This window comes from Mauremys mutica, chromosome 7 (genome assembly GCF_020497125.1).
Source record: "Mauremys mutica isolate MM-2020 ecotype Southern chromosome 7, ASM2049712v1, whole genome shotgun sequence".
NCBI lineage: Eukaryota > Metazoa > Chordata > Testudines > Geoemydidae > Mauremys > Mauremys mutica.
This window is the reverse complement of record NC_059078.1, coordinates 1,662,271-1,681,029: the sequence shown is the minus strand read 5'-3', so window position 1 is coordinate 1,681,029 and position 18,759 is coordinate 1,662,271. Positions and strand designations below refer to the sequence as shown.

Here is an 18,759-nt window from a genome sequence, read left to right as displayed (position 1 = left end):
TTACTGATTTTACTGATCTGAGTTGTCTCAGAAGCAGCTGGGTTAACCAGATCTCAAGTGTATGAAACTGAACGTGTCACAGGATAGTGCACAGTCACGCTCACAGGCAGCGTATGGCAGGACAGGGAGCAGCAGCGCCATATTCACCTTCCTCAGCAGCTCTGGGCCTCTTGCTTCCCCTTCTCTCTTCCAAGGAGCAGAGAGGCTCCTAGGGTGGAAGAACTGGCAAGATATTTTGGGGAGGGGAGAGAGCATCCAGGGTTGGAGGGGGAAGTGGAGGTAGTCCTGAGTTGTGGGGCTCTTCAAACAGTGGGAGGATCCACTCTGTCCTCCCCACCCATGTAAACAAAACAAACACCTTGCTCCCTCAGCTTCTGGGGAAACAAAGAGTAACACGAAGCAGCTGGATGATTCCTCTCTGCTCCTTCCAAGAGAAAGGGAGCGAGGAGCAGGGTCCTGAGCTGCTGGTGCCGTAGCAGGTGAAAGAACATCCTTGGGGGGCAGCCTGGCAGGGACAGCCTCATTAATGGAAAGCATCCTTAGTGGGCCTGGTTAGGGACAACTCCTCATTCCCCAGCCCTCACTTCCCTGGGTGCCTCCTGAGGAATCTAGGCAGGGATCTTCTCCCTAACCCAATTCCCCTCCCCCCCCCACACACCTGTTTGCATCCCACTGTGAGAAAATAGCCTTAAAAAAACATTTTAACCTAGCAGTGGTGGCACCACACACAACAAAAAAACCCTCAGGTGTTGCCCATTTCAGCCATTTGTCACACATTTCAGTGGCTTGTATCAGAGAGGGGCAGGTCTATAGGTTGAGAGGCATAGAATTACCACCACCAAAGACAGGCTACCCATCCATACGCAAGTTGTCTGCAGGACTTTAAGGGAGGCAGATCTCCGAACAAAGTGTAAGGGAATATTTGTATGCCCTTTGCATATGCTAATCATGCACCAAAATACAGAGCGCACAAAACCACAAGCAAACATTCTAGCTGAGCAGCAGCAAACTTTATTGAGTCCTGATAAAATAGGATCATTTAATCACAACTGGAACAGGTTACAGACTGTCTTGCCTGTCCCTTGCATCAATCGTGTCAACTCAAAATTTGTTATGTTTAACAAGATCTCTTGAGCTGAGCTGAGGAGCCAGACGCTGACTGTCCCCATTAAGGAAGCCATGGAGGGAATTCAGCACCAAAATAAGTTTAAGTCTTCTCCCACTTTGAAATCCACTCTGTACTTCCTAGGTCACCATCTCCCAGAATGCATCATTCAGGGACATCAGATATAGCACAGATTGCAATGAATCATATGGTATTTGTGAAGTTGTGTTCTGGATATAATCAGTGAATCAGTAAATATCAAAGGGATTTCAGAGGGGGAAAGAGGATTTTGCAGAGAAATGAGATCAGTTAGAACTTGTTTCTCTGCTGAATGCCCCCGCCAACCGGGTTAGCAGTGCTTAGTCAAGGAAGTTGGGCGTAATTCACTTTAACTCTTAGTTCGACAGTGCACCTTTCATCGGTTCAAGGTGGTCACCATACAAAGTCCTCCATAATGCTTTAGAATCCCTCCCTGCCCCCTCTGCCCAGAATTAGGATTTTTTTAGCTATAATCTCTTCTGTTCCATATTGCCCCTCATTACGTGCACATAAAACAAAGGCACCATCAACATGCTAACAGCTGATCAGACTATCTATAACTGACGGAAAATAGTGTCTCACCTCAACATTGGCAATAAAGTGTTAAGCGATATCCTGAGAATTAAGTGCACACTGGCTGGTAATTACAATTTCGAAAGATTTTCAGCACTAATTGATTCTTCAGTAAACAAAGAAAGAAATTAAGAGTCTCCCCTTCTTCCAGAGGAAGTACTTAGGGACTCTCAGTGCAGTAGCGATAAGTGTCTATTAGCAGCATCACTGCTATGGTGCATTTGGCTCAGAAGGTAAGTGTACTCATACTTCCCATTCCTCATGAAAACTCTACATCAGAGTTATGGCTCAAGGTTCACTATTATACCATCCAGAGGATGTGAGTAAGGCAATTGGGATTAGAAAACTAATAATTCCTATGGTTTCTCAAGTCACCCTTAAATCCATCACCATGGTCTTTTTTTCTTGTCCCAGGAGGACATTTCCTAGTCTTCACAGACTTGGTGCAATCCAGTTAAGGAACTTCATAGCAACTTCAAAACCAAGGAAACAGGCCTGGAACAGACACAGAACACGAGGATCAGATGAGCCTTAGGCACACAAAGCTGGAGTGTTTGGAAAAGGTCTTCTCAAAGCTGAAGGGTACAGCAGCATTATAAACCCCAAACATGGTTTGTTCCCGCCCCTCCTCCCCCCGACATGACTGATCTTGAACTGGAAGTAATGACATAACTGGGTCCCTCTATAGCAGAGGCAGAATTTCTGATCTTCAGTGTCATTTGTTAGATCCTTCCATTTAAAACAGGTGCAGATTCAATCTAGCCATTCAAAATGCTGGCACTTGCGTTAGAACAAACTAACAGTTCTACGCATCTGCTAACACCAAGAGGGGTTTAGTGCAAAGCCTGTGACCCTATTCCTGTTAGCGCTATCCCTACAGCCTACTTTAGTTTCCCAGCTACACAGATTTGAGCCAGTATTTTAAAAGCTTGGAAACAGATCCCCCAGACCATACCACACCAAGGGTGTGCGCTCTAACGTAAGCAGCACTAGTGAGATAATACAACAGTCAAACAGTCTGGAATCAGAGTTAACTGCCTCCTTTACACCCAACTAGGTATTTAGGGTGCAAGTAGCCAGCTCCCTGCAGCCCACTAGACATCACGGTTTACTTACTGCGTTAGCGGGAAAGGCCCTTATCATAACGGCTGTGAACCCTTTGTATAGGGATGAGACTCCTTCCTCTCTGATAAGCTCCCTCAGCACATCTCTAAAGCCATTAGGATACTTCCCTGGAGCAGCTGTTGACAGAAGCAGAACATGGCATCTATGATTTGGGAATGCAGCCGGCTGAGACTTTAATGGTTACACTGTGGCCTTCCACTGTAATTCATACCATTATTTTCCAAGTAACAAATGATTTCAAAAGACTATTTATTTATTTTCATTATATGGAGATATACCGATCTACAGAACTGGAAGGGACCTTGAAAGGTCATCGAGTCCAGCCCCTTGCCTTCACTAGCAGGGCCAAGGACTGACTTTTGCCCCAGGTCCCTAAATGGTCCCCTCAAGGGCTGATCTCACAACCCTGGGTTTAGTGGTGTGCGCATTGGCCTGCTAAGCTATCCTTCCCCCCTTTCAGTCTAGTACGTCACTGACAACTCCAACAAAGACCCAGTGAGCAGGCGCCATGTGCTCACCAGCACTGTAATGATTTTAAATAATAATCAGGTCATCTGGGGGGAAAAGAAAAGAAAAGAAAAAAAAAGAGGAACTTAAGCGAAGGGTTAGAAAACTTGGAGCTTCAATCTAGCGTTATTACTGCTGGTCACGCCAACAGCATCGGCAGGGTGGAGAGTCAGTGGTGCATCAATCAATAAAGCTGGTTTGCAAGAAACAACGCTGGTCTGTTCTCACAAAGAATCTCCTCCCACACACTAGAGCCAGGAATGGCAGTGGTTTTCCAGTGAAAACTACAGGCTCCATTTTAATGCTGATGTTACACAGATCTGGCCAGGTGTTTGAGGAAAGTGATTTTATAGGAACAAATTACCTAATCATGTGACATACCACTGGAAAGTATTACCATTACGGGGCCCTTGACCAGCTACTCCAGACTAACCCTCCAGAGTCACAAACAACTTTTGGAAAGTGACTCAGTAGAGCAGGGGCTGCAATATTCTACTATATCCCATTCAGGTTTTGCTCCCTTGGTCTGGAGCATCACAGAAGCTAAGTTACACAGCAAACAAAAGGATTTTCCTGTATCAGCAACCACTGTTGGACGCACTGGGAGAGAAGCTCTGCCTATGTCCTTGATGCGCGACAGAGAAGATACAGGGATCTTGTCAATGCAAGGCAGAGCCAGAGGATAGTCCTGCTAGAGGCTGCTGCAGAGCTCTGTTGTACAGGAATATTCCTCTGGGAGGAATGCCGAAGGAATCAACCAGAACCTTAACGGCAGCCATTGCTGGAGCCCAGTACCCCAAGTGTCTGGGCTGTCCCTACTGCAATTCTGTGGAGCACAGACTGCAGATATTTCCATGAGGTCTGCAGATTTGCCAGTCACAAAGCAATGGATTGTGAGACACACGCATAGCTATGGTGTTCCCTGCTCCACTGTGATTTTATTTTCAATATCACCTGTCTGAACCGATGCAAGTGTGCCCAGTCTTATCTGAAATGATTAAGCACTTTCAATAGGGGCATATTTGTAATAAATACCATCCAGCTCTTCTACAGCACCTTTCAGCACAGCTCTCCGAGAACTTTGCAAAGGATATATCATTTTACACACGAGGGCACAGATGAAGTAACTTGCTCAAAGTCACCCAGTAAACCTGTAGCAGAGCTGGAAATAGAACCCAGGTCTCCTGAGTCCCAGTCTAGTGCTGTAGGAGCTAGGCCACACTGCCTACTTTCTAAAATTCTGCCCAGCCGTAAGCTTCTCTATTGGATTGTCCACCCGGCCCACAGAAATGCTCCATCTTGTGGAGCTCTTACACGGCTGACATCTGACTCACCAGTCTGGAAGCGGGATTTCAGCACATCTGGAGGGATGGCAACAGCCCAGTTGAAGATCCCTGCCATACCCCCGGCAAAGAGAATCCTAGGCACGCTGAGGTCACTGACACTGCAGAAATATTGAATTGAAAAGGTGTCTATCTTTAAACTAAGACCAGAAAGGCAGCTTGGCTGAGAGATAAGACATTACAATGGTACAGACCCGGCGTGACAGCAGCCACTGTAGGAATTCAGAGAAACTTGTGGCCATAATGTGCTGTCTCTCCACGGGAAAGGCTCAACTCTTATTGCTCTCTCATACTTGCAGCATGACAAGGATGCCTGAAAGACCAGCTTTTAGCACACAGCAGGGACACAGGGTGCATCTCACACTGAATGCTTTTCTAATTGTGCCATTAAGAGGAGTGCTTCAAATACCATCCAACAATCAATCCAATCCCACAGTGAGATGAGTCATCTCGATGGGAAAGCCACTGACAGCAAACTCCTCAGCAATCACAGAAGACACTACTCTGGTGATTTTGCTCTCATTTGCTTAGCAGGAGAAATTGACTGGAAGTGTCTGGAGAAAGTCAGCATTACCCTGATTTAGGATTTAACTAACCTCTTCCCCTCAGGGGTCAGAATGTTTTTCAGCCATTCATACGTCATGAAGTACATTCCACTGGCTGGAACATCTAGTTGGGAGAACAACAAAGAGACTAAGAGAAGTAGGAGATTGACACCTGATCGCCTCTGCAAGCAGGGGAAAAAGAGAGGAAAGGAAGTTTTCACCCCTAAGGGGAAGCTCTGGGCTCACATCAGCTGCCAACCTTTGGGACTGTTCTGCACCAGCCTCAGCAATGCCATCAAGTACCACTAAGTTCCCTTTCTGAGCCTTCCAGCGCAAACGGCTGTCTCTCTGGATGGAGCAGCAAGAACAGGGGCATGGCTGCAGAAACACTTATTCCTGAACCCCTGAGTCACCAGCCCTTCCAGTCACATTGTTACCTTGACTACGAGACAGGTCTAAGCTCCCCAAACTGGAGACTGGGCAGATTAAGCCAGTCTCTCAGTAGACTTGTGACATGTTCACAGCCAGTTTGTTCCAACCAAACTTTCTGCTTTTTTATATCCTCACGCAGCCAATGCTCAAGCCCATGGCTAGGATCAGACAACCAGTTGTGTCAGGCATGTTGTCCATGCTGCTAGCTGTTACAATCCTACAGTTTCTCTATTTGAGGATGCTCAGGTGAAATCACTGCCCCCAGATGGGGCGTATTTTAACCTCATTCAGGGGAGAAAGCATCCAAACATATTTCTAACCTGACCCATGGGGCTTTAATTTGTTCAATATAGGTGCCTTTAAAAAAACAGAGAGGGAAAGGAACATGATGGACACACAAGGTATTTTTCCTCCACACCAAAAATGAGTGAACAAACCAACAACACTTTCAAGCTGGGACAAAGAATAATTCATTAACCAATCCAATTGACCATCACAGACTGGGAGTCTCAAGTACAAACCGCATCCCAAAGTTAAGAAAATGCTTCCTCTTTTTTCTTCTCTGCCTCTCGGCTTCTTTCCCCAGACCCATCATCCCTTGCCCATCCTGGAAGTCTATCATAGCCTTCTGCGTCTTGGATTTGATTGGTCTTTACCTCTCAAGTCCCTTTGTGTCCCTTTCCAGCCTTCCTCCCCTCATTCCCTTTTGTACTCCTCTAGTCCGCTTCCTCTCACCACCCCCACCAAGACTGCGACACATCCTAGTTGCAATTCTCAATCCCCATGAGACACAGGGGTAGCTGTGAAAACTGCAGCGCATGAAACTGATGCACAACAAAGCTCAATGGCCCAGGGTGAGATTTACCATGTTGGGTCAGTTTTGTTCTGATGCTTCTCTTCCTGCAGGGGTACTATTAGAATACATTTACTCCAATTACCTCTCATGAGGGTGAGCACGGTTCCTTTGTATATGCCTCGAATTCCAGCCTCACGGTACAGCTGTTTTGCACAGTCCATTGGGCCGCCGTATTTAATTTCACCTGAAGCAGCCTGGATCTGGAGAATTAAAGTGATGGTTTAGCAGGCATAACCCAAATAGTAATTTGGAACGCTTAATAATAAAAATAATGTATAGTTGTATGTATTCCTTACTGGATTTAAAGATAATAGCAAAGTACATTAGTTATGTTTCATGTTGGGGGGCGCTTTTTTAATGACTTCACAGAAGCAATCTTACTAGCTAGCAAAAGTGATATTTGTATGTTTGTTAATATCACTTTTCATAGCAGCAGACTTGATAGCTAGAAAAAAGTGATATTAACAAACATACAGATACCACAGACTTACTCACAACAGACAACAGACTTACTCAGCCCTGGTAAGCCGAGGACAAATTAAGCCTTGAATAGGGCAGCGAGTAGGCTGGCAGCGAGGGGGCAGGGGCAGCACCGGGGCGATTGGGCGGTGAGCCCAGGGCTGGGGCCGGAGTCTAAAGCCGTTGGATGGAGCCGGCTGCCGTGTGGCCGGAGGACAGAGCCCACCACCCTAGAGCTGAAACCAGAAGCCTGAACCCCACTGTCCCTGGAAAGGTGGGGAAACTCACACTGGCTGTCTGTTCCTCTGGTGTCTATGGCTCTGCTGCTCCCCCTCCAGTCACTGCCCAGGAGGCTGTGGCCACAAGAAAAACCCCTGGTGGCCGCACATGAGAAACGCTGATAGGCCAACGTAACCCCAGTGGGCAGTGGAGCTTGGGCTTCAGCCCTAGGGCCCAGCAAATCTAAGCCAGTCCTGGCGACCCCATTCAAAGGGGGCCGCGACCCACAGTTTGAGAACTGCTGATCTAATAAACACTCCCCTTTGTGTTAAGCCACTGCATAGTTTACACTTACTAAAATTTCTCTGCCACCCAGATTGAAAAGGATTTGCTTCCATAGGTGTTTACTGAACCATGCACTGGCTGGATCGTGCCAAATTAAGAATCGATGCTTACCGAATTTTCACTAGTTTAAGTTTGAAATAACTCAGCTGAAATCAGTCAAGTTACTCCAGATTTACACTGACGATGACTCCAAGAAAATTTCATAGAACTCAGACCATGTTTTTTTAATAAAAGAGGTCCTGTGATAATGCTTTGCATGTTGGAATCAATATCTAACATCCATTAAAACACTAAGTACAGCAGTCACCGTGAGACAGGGTAGAGATCAGAAGGTCTGGGACAGACAGTATTTTCATTTGTTCAAATTCGCATTTCCCGCCAGGGTTTTAAAAACCAAGGGGTGTGACAGGTTTAAAGTTTCTGGTCGCTAGACTAGTTTTATAATAGCTTGTTTTATATATTTTTTGAAATAGGTCCTTCTGTTACATACAAGGATTCCAGGGAACTAGGGGCAAAATCTTTATCATGCAAGAGAGTTTCATGAACCTGATTGTTACTATAAAGGCTTTGTTTTACATGAGAAGATAGGATACTCTCTAGATTTCAGAAGTGCCCAGGAAGTCAGCTGGTATCCTAGGGTGAGGATGCATATATGCTGAATGGTGTATATAGGAGTGCATGTTGTATTTACCAAACAGATTGTCAGGGAGGGAAGCTGTATAATGCTTCTCCATGACAGAGTCGCATCAAGTTATGCCTCAGCCCTGCTGAAAGGGGCACTTTCTAAATTCAATACAGAGTAAATATGCTAATTAGAGGAATTATATCTTCCTAGCAAGGGCTTTTTAAATCAGACAATGCTCCTGAAATTAAAGGGTGAGAATTTCTCCCCCTCCACACACAAAGTCTTACCTGTAAAAGGCACTTGATCCTCTCTCCTGGAGCCATGATTGCTGTTGTGAACACTCCAGATAACATGCCAGCAGCAAACAGCTGGGGATATCTGTGCAGAGAACACAGGAAAATAAAGATCCCAAGATAAATAATCCAACAAACATGGCATTTAATATAGTCAGTGTGAAAGGACTTAACAATGCAACATTACAGTTAAATGTATAAGTTTGGAAATCCAAAAGTATGGTTCCCTCAGCAAGTATACGTCTGCTCCTGTGCATTCATAGTATTTCCTATTACTCAATGTGCTTACGTTTTATGCTACAATATACAGAGTGTGACCGAGTCATTTGGCGGGCCCGAGCTGTGTGCCTCCCCTTTTTGGCTCTCGCTGTTGTCCCTGGGTGGCTGGGGCTTGTACAGAAGGGCCATGCACAGCTGGGAGAAGGGGGGATGGGATAAAGGTAGAGCCCCATCGCCCGGGGCTGACAGTCAGAGCCCTGCCGCCCGGGCTCCCCATATCCCTCACCAGGAGGCCCTGGCAGGGCTCTGACTGTCAGCTTCGGGGTGGCAGCAGCAGTGCAGAAGGGTGGCAATGGAGTGCTAAGTCTGCTGTGAGAGGTGATCCTGACAAATATCCACCCACATTGCCACCCTTACTTCTGTGCTGCTACTGGCAGGGCGCTGCTGCATGTATGGGGGGGGAGCAGGAGAACCATAGGCAATTACAGGCACGAAGAAGGGGAACACAATCAAGTGAGTTTGAGAAGCACTGCTCTAGAACTAGAAGTCCTAAGGCCCAATTCAGTAAAGCACTGAACAATTGAGTTCAATGGGAATCAAGTATATGAAACAAGCTTTCCATTTCTTGATTTATAAGAAAACTTGAGAGAATCAAGATGGATTTGGAACAGTTGAGTGAGCAAAGCTCTTGAGCAAAAGCACACACAAGTATATTATATGTGCATCCGGAGTGCTATTTCTCTTAGAAACCCCAGCAAGTGGATGAGTAGTATGCATGAGTGGTACAGGATTTTCAAACACCTAAGCCAGATTTCTTCAGATGTGTTACACACTGGTCCTCACTAGAGACTAAGTCTATGACAAGTTGAACATTTCAAAAATCTTTTTTTTTTAATTAAAAAATTTCTCATTCACAAATAACCTGTCACAGATGCATAAGATTTTATCAGCCATCCACAGAATTCCAACATGGGACCAAAAACGGAGCAGGAGAAATTTTGTTCCAAAAAGTCATTTTTGCAGAAGGGTCAGTGTGCCTGAAAAGAGAGGCCGATCGTAGAAATGCCTCTTCAGCCGTAACGAAGAGAAACACTCCTGTGATTAATAACCTAACCTACAGAGTGGATGCAGAGAGAGTCCCACGTACCACTAGCAAGAAGGAAAGGTCATGTCTTGTGACTCCCGGCTCTGTCAGGTGACTATACATGTAATCTTTCCACTCAGTTTCCCTTAACAGCAAGGCTGTTCTAAGTCATTATCATTATGTGACACATATGGTATTCAGCTACAACTGAGTTGTTCTTTAATGACTGTCTTTCTGCACAGGGAGGGAATTGCACAGTACTTGCCCACCTGCAGTCTGTTTTTAGCCTGTGCTATCAGTCCCACGCTTTTAGGAGTATTACTACCACCAGTGTTTGTTTTTAAATATATTTATAATCCAGAGAGGAGCCACATTTACACTACAACCAAACGTGTAATTCAACACAGCAGGCTGGGAGCCGTAGAAAAGGTATCCCAAGCATCTGAACAATCCAGAACTTACGTCAGAATGTCATCAGGATTCCTCTGCTGGAGTTTTTTCCCCAAACCAAATCCAAAGAAGCACACAGCAAACATGGGAGTCACTCCAATTATCGGAGCTGCCATTCCTTTATACAAGCCTCGGACTCCCTGCAAGACACAGCGGGTTATTTAGGTTTCATGCAGCATTCTTCAGGAGGATAAATATTTCACTGCATCAAGCAGCAAATAAAGTTACTATACAAGATGATCACAGCAAAGGCGGCCAGCTGCATGAATGAAAGGGCTTTGCAGTGATACAGAGAGGCTGTTGGGAACTCATGCCAGGGCTGGCTGCGGGGGGTAGAGAGAGGGTGTGTGGGTGTGTCACACATTGTAAACAAGAAGCAGCCAGCATTATCTCCTGCAAATGTAAACAAACGTGGCCAATCACTCACGCGAGTAGACTTGTAGGCTCTAAAGTTTTGCATTGTTTTATTTTTTAGTGTAGTTCTTTTTCGGTACGTAATTCTACATTTGTAAGTTCAGCTTTCATGATAAAGAGAGATTGCACTACAGTACAGTAACTCCTCACTTAACATCGTCCCGGTTAACCTTGTTACATTGACCAGCAATTAGAGAACATGCTTGTTTGAAGTTGTGCAATGCTCCCTTATAACGTAGTTTGGCAGCCGCCTGCTTTGTCCACTGCTTGCAGAAAGAACAGCCCCTTGGAGCTAGCTGGGGGGGCCTGGAACCAGGGTGAGCCGGCAGCCCCCCTAAGTTTCCTGTGCAGCAGCCGCCCAGCAGGCTATCAATTGCCAGGCAATTGAGGCGTCCCTCCCCCGACTGCTGTGTGCTGCTCCTGCCCTCTGCCTTGGAGCTGCTCCCGGGAGCCTCCTGCTTGCTGTGCAGAAGGGGAGGAAGGGGAAAGAGGGGTGCTCATGTCAGGGTGTCCCCCTCCCCCCACTCCTGTACCCCATCTCCACTGACAGGACAGGGCTCAGGATGGAGGAAGCTTGATGGCAGCAGCTGCCGTCTCAACTTACTGATCTACTTAAAAAGGCAATGTACTTAGCATGGGGTCAGCGTACTTAAAGGGGCAATGCACATCTCTCTCTCTCTCTCTCTCACACATGCACACACCGTGCATCCTTGTCTCTGTCTGCCATGCTGTCTCTCCTCCCTCCATTCTTGCTGCCTTATAGAGTGTGAGGCTACATTAACAACAATGTATTAACCCTTGAGGGCTCAGCCAAGTGCTAGTTCATCATTTAGCAGCAAGGCATTCCCTGCGAAATAGCCCACCCTCCAACCCCACCACCTCAACCAAGCCTCACAATCATCATTGCTGTGTTCAGCATTAAATATTTGTTTAAAACTTATACTGTGTATAGAATGTCTTTTGTCTAGCAAAAAAATAAAATAAAAAAATAAAAATCCCTGGAACCTAATTCCCCCCCCCTCACATTAATTCTTATGGGGAAATTGGATGCACTTAACATCATTTCGCTTAAAGTAGCATTTTTCAGTAACATAACTACAATGTTAAGCGAGTTACTGTATTTGTATTAGGTGTATTGAAAAATACTATTTTATTCTTTACAGTGCAAATATTTCTAATAAAGAATATAAAGTGAGCACTGTACACTTTGTATTGTGTTGGAATTGAAAATATCAAAAATATTTAAATAAATGATATTCTATTATTGTTTAATCCTGTGATTAATGGCACAATCCTTTTAATCTTGTGATCTGTTTAATCATGCTTACTTTTTTTAATTGCTTGACAGCCCTAATAATTTCAACACATTCTTACATGTTTCCTTACACTGAAAGGCATGACTGGCTGGCAACCACGTAGGACTCCACTGTGCAAGAAACTCCGTGTGAGACAGACCTTTGGAAGTCCTGCTTGGCCAGCTCACACAAGGAGGATACCAGGAGGGCCTCCAAAAAGGAAAGACTTTACTAGCTTATACAGCCAAGAACAGTTAACATGAAGTAGGAGTAGGGAGGTAGGATTACCTTTGTACTTAGCAGTAGTGAGACCACTAGTGGATACTGTGTCCAGTTCTGGTGTTCAAGAAGGATATTGAAGAAATGGAAAAGGTACAGAGAAGAGCTACATGAATTATTTGACATCTGAAAAGTCTCCCTTATCATGAGAGACTTACGAAGCTCAATCTATTTAGTTTATCCAAGACAAGGTTAAGAAGTGACTTGATCACAGAATACAAGTTCATGTGTGGAGTGAGATTTCTTATACCACAGTGCTCTTTAGTTTGGCAGACAAAGGGATAACAAGATCTAATGGGTGGAAGCTGAAGCTAACTAATTCACACTAGATAGAATGGACAATTTATTAACAATGGGGGTAATTAATCACTGGCACAACTTACCAAAGGGGACAGTGGATTCTTTACCACTTAGACTCTAAATGGAGACTAGATGCCTTTCTAAAAACCACACATATGGGCTTGATGCAGGAGTCACTGGGGTGAAAGTCACTGGCCTGTGTTATGCATAAAGTCAAACTAGATGAACACAAGATTCCATAGCCATGGGGGACTAACTCCCCAGTCATCTATTGGAAAAGTAATATGGCAAAACGCAACATTTCTAACAAGTTCTTAGAATGTCCTGGGGACAACTTTGTTTCAGAAGGTAGATGAAATAAACAGGCAGACAAACCATTTCAGACTCAATTCCGACTAGCAGGGAGGAATTGGTGGAAAATCTGAAGGTGAAAGGCAATTTGGGTGAAAGTGAACATGAACTGATAGATTTCATGATTCTAAGGAAAAGGAGTGAGAGCAGCAGAATAAGGCCAAACTCTGCTTTTCTGAAGTCCATTAACAAAGTCAGAACTGAGAGGTAAGGGCACCTGGGAAGAAAATGTAAGGCGGGTGGGGGAAAAAGAGTTAAGGAGAGTTGGTAGTTTCTCAGACACTATTAAAGGCACAACTGCAAACTACCCCAATGCAAAGGAAAAATAGCAAGAATAGTAAGAGGTCAGTATGGCTCCATAGGGAACTCTTTAATGATATGAAATTCCAAAAACGACTACTACAAGAAGTGGAAACAGAGACAAATTGCTAAGGATGAGTACAAAATAGCAAAGGCACATAGGGAGATTTTGCACAAAAGGAGTTATTGCCTTTCATGACCCCTCCTAGGGGGTAAGAGGAGATTTTACACATACGTGAGGAGCAAGAGAAAGATGAATAAGAAGTATAGTTTCTCTACTTAGTGGGGAAGAAGAGCTAATAACGGATCACTTTAAACACCTGAGGGTTCTTGATGCCTGTTTTGCTTCACTCTTTGCTAAAAAGATTAATTGTGACCAAATATATGACATATATAATGGGGGGGAGAAAAGCAGGCCAAATAGGGGAAAACAGGTTAGAGAATAGTTAGGTAAGTTACATGTATTCATGTATTGTAGGGCCTCATGAAATCCATTCTTGGGTCCTTAAGGAACTAGCTAAAGCAATGTCAGAACCATTAGGAATGATCTTCGAGAACTCATGGAGGACTGGTGAAAGGCAAACATAGTACCTATCTTCAACAAGTGGAACAAAGAGGACCTGGGCCATTATTATAGACTAGTTAGCCAAACTTGGACACCTAGAAAGAGACTGGAGCAAAATTATTAAACAATTTATATGCCCCTAGAGAATAATAGGGTTACAAGAATACCTAGCATGGATGTGTCAAGAACCAAATCATGCCATACCAACTTAATTTTCTTCTTTGACAGGGTTACTGGCTTAGCAAATAGAAGGGAAACTGTAGATGTGATATATCTTGATTTTAATAAGGCTTTTGACACAGTCCAAATGACACTCTCATAAACAAACTGGAGAAGTTTGATTGAGATAAAATTACTATGAAGTGGTTGATAGACAGTAGCTATATCAAGGGTTCACTGTCATACTGGGATGACATATCTATTGGGATCCCACAGGGATCAGTCCTGAGTTCAGTACTATTCGATATTTTCATGAATGACTTGGATAATGGAGTGGAAAGTGTGCTTATAAGATTTACAGAAGACATCAAATAAAATTTTATAAAGACAAGTGCAAGGTAGTACATTTAAGAAGGAAAATATCACATGTACAGCTACAAAATGAGGAGTAAGTGGCTAGAGGGTAGTGTTGCTGAAAAAGGATCTGGGGGTTATAATGGATCACAAACTGAATACCAGACAACGTGATGCAGTTACAAAAAAGGCTAATACACCCCAGTGTGTTAACAAGAGTGTCATATGCAAGATGCTGGGGTAACTGCTCAGCACTAGTGAGACCTCAGCTGGAGCACTGTATCCAGTTCTGGGCACCACAGTTTAAGAAAAATATGTTCATTACAGCCTTGAACTTTAGGTATTAACACCACATTGCTGACTTAAAAAAACCCCAAACATATATATCAAATCACACATTCCAAAGATTATTATGTTCTCCCTCTACCAGTTCTGTCAAATTTCGTAATGTGATGAAAAATTTGGATTAGAACCATTTGAATTGATAACCTGAGAATTTTATAGTCTCAAGGGGGCCAGATTCCCATAAAATTCCACTCCAATGACGTACATGAGCAACTGGCATTTTTGGCAGGCATAGCAAGTGCCAATATACAGTACCTCTCTAACGAGAGTCTGTCTGAAACAGTCAAAGGTCCCAGAATAGAGTGGAGGCTGCCCAGCCTGAGGTTTTGGTTGGGTCTGTAGTCTGACCTGTAAAACAAGAAAAAAAAAGTTTGTTTTTTTCTTTTAAGGTACATGACTTTTTTAGGATTAGTTCCAGAGAGCCATATTAAAGTCATAGGTATTATAACTGGACATTGTAATATTGGTACAAGGGTTAAAAATCAGTATTTTAGCTTGTGTAAATATCTAAAAAAGAACACAAATACCTTAAGTTATTTCAATATTAATTTAAATTCAAGTTAATACTCTCTAAAGAGCAGTGTGGCTGCTTTAAGCACTTCTGAGATCCAGTGCCATTTCTACTGCTCTCTTTCCCCATCTGCTAAACTCAGTATGCAAGTACGGTCACCAATGAAACTTGGTTTTATTTATCTTCAAATTAAAGAATATAATTAAAAGGAAAGGAAACATCTCATGTCCAGTTTCATCAATCCGTAGATCAATAATGCAGAACAAATACTTGTTACATTCCAAAAAGCTTCCCACTCTCATCACGATGGGCCATCATGCTCTGGAAGTTGCACTCGCCACAGGTCTGATGTCTATATTAAAGAGGAGACCCAATGCAATCAGGTATATCCCTTTAGCTCATGGCAGGTCACCAAAGCAGCCTTCTGTTGGGCAGAGTTTGGACACCTCTGCTTTGCTGTTTCCTGGTCTTCAGTTACTTCTTTATCTACCTTTCCCCTCTCAAGTTCTAGGCTCCTTTGCCATAACAGTGTTTAAACACATGTAACAATTAGTTATTGGGGCTCAAGGTCACAAATTTCCCTCCATTTGTAGCTGCTTTTTGGAACAAGAGTTTCGATTTCCAGTCATCACTGATTTTTCTGGATGCTAACTGGACTTTTCTGAGTGTCTTAAGATGAACGCGCTGGCTAGATGAAGACAAGCAAAACACAGATTGGAACAAATACATAGTTTAAACAGATGGATGCTCCCATTTTGAGAGTAATGGTGAGCCAGTGGTTAGGGGCCTAGCCTGAGACCCAAGTTCAATTCTCAGCTCTACCACAAACTTCCTTTGTGATTCTGGCAAGTCATTTAGTTTCTCTGTGCCTCAGTTCTCCAAATGTAAAACAGGGATAATGGCACTTCCCTACCTCACCAGGGTGTTGTGAGGATAAATACATTAACGTTTGTGAGGTGCTCACATACTATGGTAATGGGAGCCATCTGAGTGCCTGAAACAGAGTGGTACAAAGAACACTCCGACACGCGCACACGCTAACATAATGAAACTGTTCACACTCTCATAGAAGTGAGCTTAGGGACATTTTTATTTCAATGGCAGAAGGGAGGCCAAGGGAGTTCCAGCTACCACAGGCTGAGAGTGGAAATGATTTTAGACCGAAGTGGAGTTGCCTTCATATGCTAGTGTAGTAATTTCGCTTTTTAAAAAAAGTCACTTGTATATACTATCAAAGTGACAGAACAAAGAGTACCAGATATCCCATTCATGTCTCTCCTTTAAAATAAAGTGATAATGATCAGCCTGTGAAATTCTAACAAAACAGGATCACTGATATCATGAGCTAATGGTAAGTGGCACATCAGTGCTGCCTCTGTGTGGTAGGAAGTGTACACCTTAAATTGACCGAGTTAGCCGGTGAAACCAAGGGCTTCTCAAAAACAGCAGGACTTCACACATTTGCAGAGATCACGTATCATTCTAGAGGATACAGGCATGCTAAGCACTACCACAGTTGCCAGAAACTAGATGCAAATATTCCTGCCAAAATAAGAGGTCACGCCCTGTGATAATACTGTGTGTGTAGGACAGATCACAGGTCAGACAACACAAAGCTTTCAGGTCAGTCCCATTTTCATACAATAAGAATGGGGGGGAGGGGACGATACGCAGCATCCACATCCAGATACAATTCTGCCAGAGTCTCTGCACACCCCTCATGGCTAGATGTTCTCAAAACTGGTTGCCTGGTCTTGTGAATCCCATAGTGTCAGTTTTACCTAACGCACACAGGGACTTTGGCATCTTTACCAGCTCTCTCTCAGACGCTACTAGATTCCACTGCCCAGAGCGGGACCCTTCGGGCTGGCCAGGCGGTTTCATGCCAAAACTAGAAACTACCAGGACTCCCTAGACACACAAGGTGGATGAGCCAATACATTGTATTGGCCCGATATCTGTTGATGAAAGAGACAAGCTTAGGAGGGGTTATACCCCGCCCCCCCGCTGTACTGCCCCCCCCGCGCGGTGCAGGCCGGGAGCTGTAGTACTGCCCCCCCGCGCGGTGCAGGCCGGGAGCTGTAGTACTCTCCCTTTCCCCCCGCGCGGTGCAGGCCGGGAGCCGTAGTACTCCCCCTTCCCTCCCCGCCAGCGCGGTGCAGGCCGGGAGCTGTAGTACTCCCCCTTTCCCCCCGCGCGGTGCAGGCCGGGAGCCGTAGTACTCCCCCTTTCCCTCCCCGCCAGCGCGGTGCAGGCCGGGAGCCGTAGTACTCCCCCTTCCCTCCCCGCCAGCGCGGTGCAGGCCGGGAGCCGTAGTACTCCCCCTTCCCTCCCCGCCAGCGCGGTGCAGGCCGGGAGCCGTAGTACTGCCCCCCCCGCGCGGTGCAGGCCGGGAGCTGTAGTACTCCCCCTTTCCCCCCGCGCGGTGCAGGCCGGGATCCGTAGTACTCCCCCTTTCCCTCCCCGCCAGCGCGGTGCAGGCCGGGAGCCGTAGTACTCCCCCTTCCCTCCCCGCCAGCGCGGTGCAGGCCGGGAGCCGTAGGTCGCCCCCTTCCCTCCCCGCCAGCGCGGTGCAGGCCGGGAGCCGTAGTACTCCCCCTTTCCCCCCCGCCAGCGCGGTGCAGGCCGGGAGCCGTAGTACTCCCCCTTTCCCCCCCCGCCAGCGCGGGGCAGGCCGGGAGCCGTAGTGCTCCCCCTTCCCCCCCCGCCAGCGCGGTGCAGGCCGGGAGCCGTAGTACTCCCCCTTTCCCCCCCCGCCAGCGCGGGGCAGGCCGGGAGCCGTAGTACTCCCCCTTTCCCCCCCGCCAGCGCGGTGCAGGCCGGGAGCTGTAGTACTGCCCCCCCCCGCGCGGTGCAGGCCGGGAGCCGTAGTACTCCCCCTTCCCTCCCCGCCAGCGCGGTGCAGGCCGGGAGCCGTAGTACTCCCCCTTCCCCCCCGCGCGGTGCAGGCCGGGAGCTGTAGTACTCCCCCTTCCCCCCCGCGCGGTGCAGGCCGGGAGCTGTAGTACTCCCCCTTTCCCCCCGCGCGGTGCAGGCCGGGAGCTGTAGTACTCCCCGCCCCTCCCGCGGCGCGGCGCGGCCCCCTCACCTTGATGGTGTCCAGCGGGTGCCCCACGAACACCAGGCAGACGCCGCCGAAGCCGCCGGCGAAGAAGTTCTTCACGGGGCTGATGGGCTGCGGCTGCTTCGCCATGGCCGCGGCAGCTGCTCGGCGGGGGCGGAGCCCTGCGCAGAACCCTCGCGCTCACCTTTACCCCAGTCCCGCGCCGCAAGGCATGGCGGGACAGTGGAGGACTGGCCTGCCGGGGCGGTGCCCTCGCCGCTCCGCCCTGTCTGCGGCGCGGTGCGCATGCGCTGTACTCCCGCTCGCCGCCGGGCCCCCGCGCCAGGAGCGGGCCCCGCCAATCAGACCGCCCCGCCCCGGGCCGGCTCCGGCTCCTGCCCCGCCCCAGAGCCCCGCGCGCTGGCGCGCAGTTCCTGCCCTGCCAAAGAGCGGGGCGCCGGAGCCCGAGTCCCGGCCTCTGCCACCGCCCCGGTGCGACCCCTGCCGGCCCCGCGTTGCAGCGCTGGGCCGGGCCGGGCCGGGCCCCGGGGTTCCTGGCCTGGGGAGACCAGGCCCGATGCCATAGGGCCCGGCCCGATGCCCGGGGCTTTTTCTTAGCTAGGC

The 18,759-nt window shown here is 46.9% G+C and overlaps 1 protein-coding gene across 1 annotated transcript; it reads right to left on the bottom strand.

The window, feature by feature from the left end:
• Nucleotides 1–991: 991 nt before the first annotated feature.
• SLC25A20 (solute carrier family 25 member 20) lies at nucleotides 992–18,384 on the bottom strand. The gene is made up of 9 exons (XM_045024920.1): nucleotides 18,181–18,384; nucleotides 14,837–14,929; nucleotides 10,232–10,359; nucleotides 8,461–8,551; nucleotides 6,608–6,725; nucleotides 5,289–5,361; nucleotides 4,684–4,793; nucleotides 2,834–2,958; nucleotides 992–2,212 (listed from the first exon to the last, which is right to left on the bottom strand). The coding sequence occupies exons 1-9, from the start codon at nucleotides 18,283–18,285 to the stop codon at nucleotides 2,150–2,152; spliced, it is 906 nt and encodes a 301-aa protein (XP_044880855.1). The 5' UTR covers nucleotides 18,286–18,384; the 3' UTR covers nucleotides 992–2,149.
• Nucleotides 18,385–18,759: the final 375 nt, after the last annotated feature.

Coding starts and splice junctions, on each gene's coding strand:
- SLC25A20 (XM_045024920.1), bottom strand. CDS start 18,285: ATGGCGAAGCAGCCGCAGCCCATCAGCCCCGTGAAGAACTTCTTCGCC. Junction 10,360..14,836: donor GACAGACTCTCGTTAGAGAG/GTACTGTATATT, acceptor TGTGTCTTGCAG/GGAGTCCGAGGCTTGTATAA. Junction 8,552..10,231: donor AATCCTGATGACATTCTGAC/GTAAGTTCTGGA, acceptor TTCTCTGCACAG/ATATCCCCAGCTGTTTGCTG.